The 6,394-nt window shown below is 51.5% G+C and overlaps 1 protein-coding gene across 1 annotated transcript; it reads left to right on the top strand.

Moving 5' to 3' along the window:
• The first annotated feature begins 1,735 nt into the window (after positions 1-1,735).
• On the top strand, positions 1,736-6,181 carry LOC130382980 (uncharacterized). Its single transcript, XM_056590950.1, has 2 exons — positions 1,736-5,508; positions 5,918-6,181. The coding sequence occupies exon 1, from the start codon at positions 1,910-1,912 to the stop codon at positions 5,006-5,008; it is 3,099 nt and encodes a 1,032-aa protein (XP_056446925.1). The 5' UTR covers positions 1,736-1,909; the 3' UTR covers positions 5,009-5,508; positions 5,918-6,181.
• Positions 6,182-6,394: the final 213 nt, after the last annotated feature.

Here is a 6,394-nt window from a genome sequence, read left to right as displayed (position 1 = left end):
AAGTAAGCTGCCAGAGGGCCTAAAGAAAGAATGGCTGCTCCATGTGGCAGAAGAGGAAGACTCTGAAGACGCCTCCCCGGAAGACAGGTTTGACATGCTCCTCAAGTTCCTGAGAAGTCAGGAGAAGATTTATGAGCAGCTAGACCAACTGAAGGATGATGAACCCAGCAGGAGAGACATTAGAGTCCCACAAAGGCATGCGCACACAAAGACCACCAACTCCCAAAGCACCCAAGCACCCTGCGTTGTCTGTGGAGAGAGGGGCCACAGAAAAAAGCTGTACTACTGCAAAAAATTCAAAACTCTCAAAGTACCTGAGAAGAAGGAAGCAGTTGAGCGGATCGGCGCATGTGGGAGGTGTCTCGAGGTCCACGACGTTTACGCAGAGTGCAAGACCACCTTCCTGTGCAAGAACGAGGAGTGTAAGGGTGCTCCAGGCCTGGGTCATCACTTCTACCTCTGTCCCAAAGCTGGAAGCCAAGGCGATGGGCCACGGCGGCCAAAGCCCAGTCCAGCACAAGGTGGAGGGAAAAAGGGCACAGAGGCCCAAGAAGAGTTCCTGAGGAGCCTGGCCCCCGACCTTGCTCAGCGATGTCGGAACGCGTTCTGCAACTCTGTCGCCAAGACGTCCACCTCTGAAGTGCCAGGGAGGGGTCTGCTGGCAGAAAATGGCCTTGAGGAGTTCCCTGTCATCATGATGATCCTGGAAGTCACCGCAAACGCTGGCCAAAAGATTGGGACGTTAATAGACTTGGCGTCCGACACAAATTACATAACTCATGAAGCTGCTGGTGAGCTGAATTTGAGGAGTGAGGTTGTGACGCTCATAGTCCATGGAGTCGGTGGGATGCAGGTGACAGTGGAGACCAAGCGTTACCTCCTGAAGATCCGGGTCTCAACTTCAAAAGGAACGCTCAGATCCCACCAGCTCGTGTGCTACGGGCTGGACAGGATCGCAAAGGTCCGTAGTCATGTGCCACCCAAAACTCTGCAGAAACTATTCACCGACGTCCCTCTCCATGAACTGGTCCGTCCCACCAAGATCGAGCTGCTCATCAGCCACAAAGAAGGGCAACTCGTCCCTCAAAAGGTGCGCTCTATCGGTGACCTTGTCCTGTGGGATGGCCCCCTCGGGAAAACAGTGGGCGGCTCTCATCCAGACCTCTTGGAGGAAGTCAAAATCACTGCCCACGGGTCCAGAACCCACTTTGCTCGCTCCATGCGCACAGCAGCTGTAGGGTACAGGGAGATCACCCACGGCCCAGTACAGCCACCTCAACTTGCCCAAGCCACTACATCTTCTGCCAGTCGAGACTTCATGACCTGGTGGAAGTGGGACAGCATCGGGGCCACGTGCGAGCCCAGGTGCGGCGGCTGCAGGTGTGGAAATTGCCAGCCTGGAGGGAAGGAGATGTCAATCTCAGAGGAGCGAGAACTGGAGCAAATAAAGAGTGGACTGACATACACCACCGGAGATCGCCACAGCGAGAAACCACACTGGCATGCCAAATACCCCTGGGTGGAAGACCCAGCAACACTGCCGAACAACAGGAGAGCTGTCGAAGCAACATTCCTGAGGACAGAAAAACAGTTGGCAAAGGAGCCAAAATGGAAGGCGGCCTACAAAGCTCAAGTCCATGAGATGGTCGACCGGAGAGCTGCAGTCAAACTGTCCAAAGAAGATTCGGCAAGCTGGACTGGGCCTGTGTGGTACATCAGCCACTTTATTGCTCCAAATCCGCACTCTGTGACTACACCAGTCCGTTTGGTCTGGAATAGTAGTCAGAAATTCAAGGGCCAGAGCCTGAATGACCTACTCCTCAAAGGTCCAGACGTCCTTAACGACATTCGTGCTGTCCTCATCCGATTCCGGCAAGGGGTCTTCGCCGCACTTGGGGACATAAAAAAAATGTACAATTCTGTATGGCTTGAGGACCAAGAAGTGCATCTCCACCGCTTCCTGTGGAGAGACTCTGAGGAGGAGGACATCCAGGAATATGCCATCACGAGGGTCAACATTGGTGACAAACCAGCAGGCTGTATCGCACAAGTCGCCATGCGGGAAACTGCAAATTTGCCCATGTTCCACCATCTCGCAGAAGAGCGTCGAGTGCTGGAGCAAGACGCGTACGTCGATGACATCTTGGTCTCGAATGACAACCTGAACAAGCTCAAGCAAATCACGGCAAACGTTGAGCACATCCTGGAAGCTGGTGGATTCTATATGAAGCCATGGGTCTACTCAGGCCAAAGTGGGAGGTCAGAACCAGGCGACCCCCAGAAGAAAGGACCCTCAGTGATGGTCCAAAGTGGGAGGTCAGAACCAGGTGACCCCCAGAAGAAAGAACCCTCAGTGATGGTCCTCCCAAACCAACTCTCAGAGGAGAACAACAAAGCCCTAGGTCTTGGGTACGATCCAGAGCACGACAAGCTTCACCTAATGGTGGCTGTGAACTTCTCCAAAAAGAAGAAGAAAATGCGGCTAGGAGTAAACCTGTCAAAAGAGGAAGTCAGGGCCCAGGCACCAAATCCACTTACCCGGCGAGAGCTCCTCAGTCAAGTCTCTGGGCTGTACGATCCCCTCGGCCTTGCAGCACCGGTCAAGCAGAAGGGAGCCATCCTGGTAAGAAGAGCATTCCAGGAGGCAAGAGTTAAGTACAGTCCAGCTGAGGATACATGGGACGCACCTTTGTCCGAGGGCCTTCGGGAAGACGCCGTCTGCCTCTTTGAAGACTACGCTGAGCTCAGTCGGGTGAAGTTCACTAGAGCCTTGACACCACCTGACTCTTGTGCCAAACCCTGCGGTATCACCTTCTCCGATGGCAGCGAGCGTTCCTATGGTGCTGTACTGTACCTACGGTGGGAAATGGCACACACTGTGACCCTACGACTGGTCGAAGCCAAAGCCAGGTTGACTCCTCTAGACCACAAGGGCGACGCTGTCAAGGCTGAAGTCTGCGGTGCCGTCTACGCTGGCCGTCTAAAGAAGTACTTCCAGAAGCACTGTAGTATTCGTGTGGAAAAGTGGTACCACCTGATCGACAGCCGGACAGTCCTGGGGGCCATCCAACGTGAGAGCTACGGCTACCAAACGTTTTTTGCCAATAGAATTGGAGAAATCCAAGGCAGCACAAACGTCCAAGACTGGCGGTGGATTCCTGGGCCACTCAACATCGCAGATATTATCTCAAGAGGGGCAAGCCCGGAGGAGCTGGACGAAGACACTGAATGGCAGCTTGGTCCCAAGTTTCTGAGCCTCCCCGAGCGTGAGTGGCCCGTGAAATCTGCAAAAGATGTTGCTGTGGAAGCCAGAGAGAACATCATGCGCATCCAGAAGAAGGCATTCGTTGCTGCACTGACCCGATCTGGAGCAAAGAGGGAACCCAAGACGGAACCAAGCTCAAACCCCACTAATCTGCACAGGCCTCCTGCTGGGTCGGCTGTCACAAATCTGGTGAAAATCCAGCGGTTCAGCAGCCTAACCAGACTGGTAAAGTCTCTTGCACTGGTCTGGAGGGCCGCAAAGAAATTTCTCAGTCTCGAAGCCCGGGGGAAACCAAAGTGGGAGGCAGTCCAAATGACCGGTACAGTCACTGTGGCCGAGAGAGAAGACTCCTTCCGAGACCTCTGCCTTGCGGCACAAGAAGGAGCTACCTTCCCTGACACCACAACAAACCGGCTGGTCGCGTACAGGGACGAAGCCAGCGGGCTGTTGCTCTGCGGTGGCAGGGTCCAGCACTTTAAAGAAGATGGCCGTGCTGTTCCACTGATCCCCTTCAACACCTGGTTGGGGACTCTGCTGGCACGCCAAAGTCACCAAGAAGGCCATGAAGGAGTTGCTGGCACTCTACTAAGAATGCGGCAAATGGCTTGGGTTGTGCAAGGCAGGAGACTGGCTCAACAAGTCATCAATAAGTGCATCCACTGCAAAAAGGCCAGAGCTCAAGTCTGCCAACAAGTGATGGGTGACCTACCTGTAGAAAGGGCAAGACCTGCTGCGCCGTTCCAATTCATATCAGTCGACCTGTTCGGACCTTACCTGGTCAGAGATGACATCAAAAGAAGAGTCTCCATGAAAGTCTGGGGAGTCGTCTTCTGCTGCATGGCAAGCCGGGCTCTGCATATCGACCTTGTCAACAGCCTTTCAACAGAAAGCTTCCTCATGGCCTACCAAAGGTTCACCGCCATCAGAGGGCACCCCACCAAGGTCTGGTCAGACCCTGGAACCAACTTTGTTGGTGCAAAGTCTCTGCTGGAAGACCTTTACAGTTTCCTGGGTAGCCAATACATGCCAAACCTGGAAGAGTATGCTGTGAAGAATGGGACAAGCTGGACATGGAAAGTGCTCCCTGCCGATTCACCGCATCGAAATGGAGCTGCAGAAGCTGCCGTAAAGATCACAAAGAGAGCCCTTCAAAGTCTGAGCACCCAGGCAAACCTCACCTTCAGCGAGTTCCTCACAGCCCTCCAGATGGCAGCAAACCTGGCAAATGAGCGGCCTATTGATGCAAGAGTGCAGAGTCGGGAGGACCGCGTTCATTACGTGACGCCAAACTCTCTCCTCCTTGGTCGAGCATCGCAGACTGGTGACCTCAAGTCCTTTGACTTCCAGAACTACCCCTACAAACGGCTCCGAGAGATCCAAACCCAGGTCAACGAGTTCTGGAAAGCCTGGTCCCAGCTCGCAGGCCCCAACCTGTTCGTCAGGTCCAAGTGGCACACCGCAGAAAGAAATGTTTCTGTTGGTGACATTGTTTGGCTCTGCGATCAGAATGCCTTGCGGGGGCAATTTAGACTTGGTCGAGTCGTCACCGTATCCTCTGACCCAAAGGGCATCGTTAGAGATGCTGAAGTTCTTGTCACCACAGGCAGCTGTGTCTCAGTTCACCCTCAGCAACCAGCAGTCCACACCTCTGGTGACCGGAAAGAGTTACGCAACTGTGTGGTACTGCGCAGAGATGTTAGGCGGCTCATAGTTTTATTGCCTGTTGAGGAGCAGTGCCCCTAATGGTGATGTAGGGCTTTTTGGGTGCGACCTTCCTGTCTAGGCACAGGAAGCTCGAGTGGGAGGTGTCGCGTCAGACTAGGTCTGCAGCGTTTTGGTTTGAATTCACAGGAAAAAAGCAGGTGTGTGCGTGTGTGTGTGTGTGTGTTTGTGGGTGTCGCGTCAGACTAGGTCTGCAGCGGTTTGTTTAAATCCACAGGGAAAATGCACGGGAAAAATTAAAAACAGAAAAATTAAATAGAAAAAATAGGTGGTGTGTTAGCCGCGGTAAATGAGAGTTTATTAAGATTAAGAGAAGCGCGAGTCAACTAATGAGTGTCAGCTGTCCGCGGTTCTACTGATTTGGTTGTGCTGCATTCAGCTCACAGGTGCTTATTTATCTGGTTGGCGTTTAGTTGGTGAGACACACTGGTGAGAGTAACACGGAAATTAAACTGTGCTTGCTCTCAGTTTGGAAAAAGTGCTGTGCAGGAACGTAACGCTGAAAATTGGAGAGGCTGCCGGTAAGCGCTTGACTCGTTTGGTTGAATTTGTGGCGTATACGGTCGGCATGTTTGGAGCTTGGCGTTTGCACTGATTGTCACCATTGTAGTGTTTTAATGTTGGTTAAAAACGGGACGAAAGCTTAATGGCCTGGGCGCATTGCATCTGAGACTTTGCAGTCTATTAATTGTGGTCCCAGTGAAATAGCTGTAACTCTTTTAACCACGCATCTCCAGTTGCGCACGGGCGCTTCATATTTCATAGTGGGGTTGCTCATGTTCAATCTAATGTATACTCACTTTGCACAGGATTATAACATATTTGCACATTTCATCCATGTATTTGCATTTTGCACATTTATTGCATTTTGCACATTTTCAAGTGACAACTAACTACTGCTCTGTGTATCTTCATGTCTGTTTATCTTAGGTTTTTTACCTAAGGGCTAAGGACTAAGGGCTAACCGTTGCAAACCTTTGGACTTGTGCTCTATATTCTAAATAAAAAGAAAAAAAAAGAGGAAAGACCAAAAACGGAAACAACTGTTGTCTGTCCAGTCCTTGAGTGAAACCCAGTGCCTTCAGAACTCCTTCAGTGTAACATCCTTTTCGAGTTGGGGAAAAACACAGTGCTTAAAACCAACCAAACAAAACTGAAAAACTCACCAAAAAACCAAAACAAAACCGTACAACTTGACACTAACTAAGGTCCCACTACCGAAAAACACTCGTGCTGCCTTTACTGGCTCAAACAGTCGACCAATCAGCTTACTACCTGTTATGAGCAAACTGTTGGAAAAAATTGTATTTGATCAGATACAATGCTACTTCTCAATGAACAACTTGACAAGCATTTACCAGCATGCTTACAGGGAGGGACACTCAACCTCCACAGCGCTCACGCAAA

Source organism: Gadus chalcogrammus, chromosome 5 (genome assembly GCF_026213295.1).
Source record: "Gadus chalcogrammus isolate NIFS_2021 chromosome 5, NIFS_Gcha_1.0, whole genome shotgun sequence".
NCBI classification, from domain to species: Eukaryota; Metazoa; Chordata; class Actinopteri; order Gadiformes; family Gadidae; genus Gadus; species Gadus chalcogrammus.
This window is presented reverse-complemented; position numbering and strand designations above follow the sequence as displayed.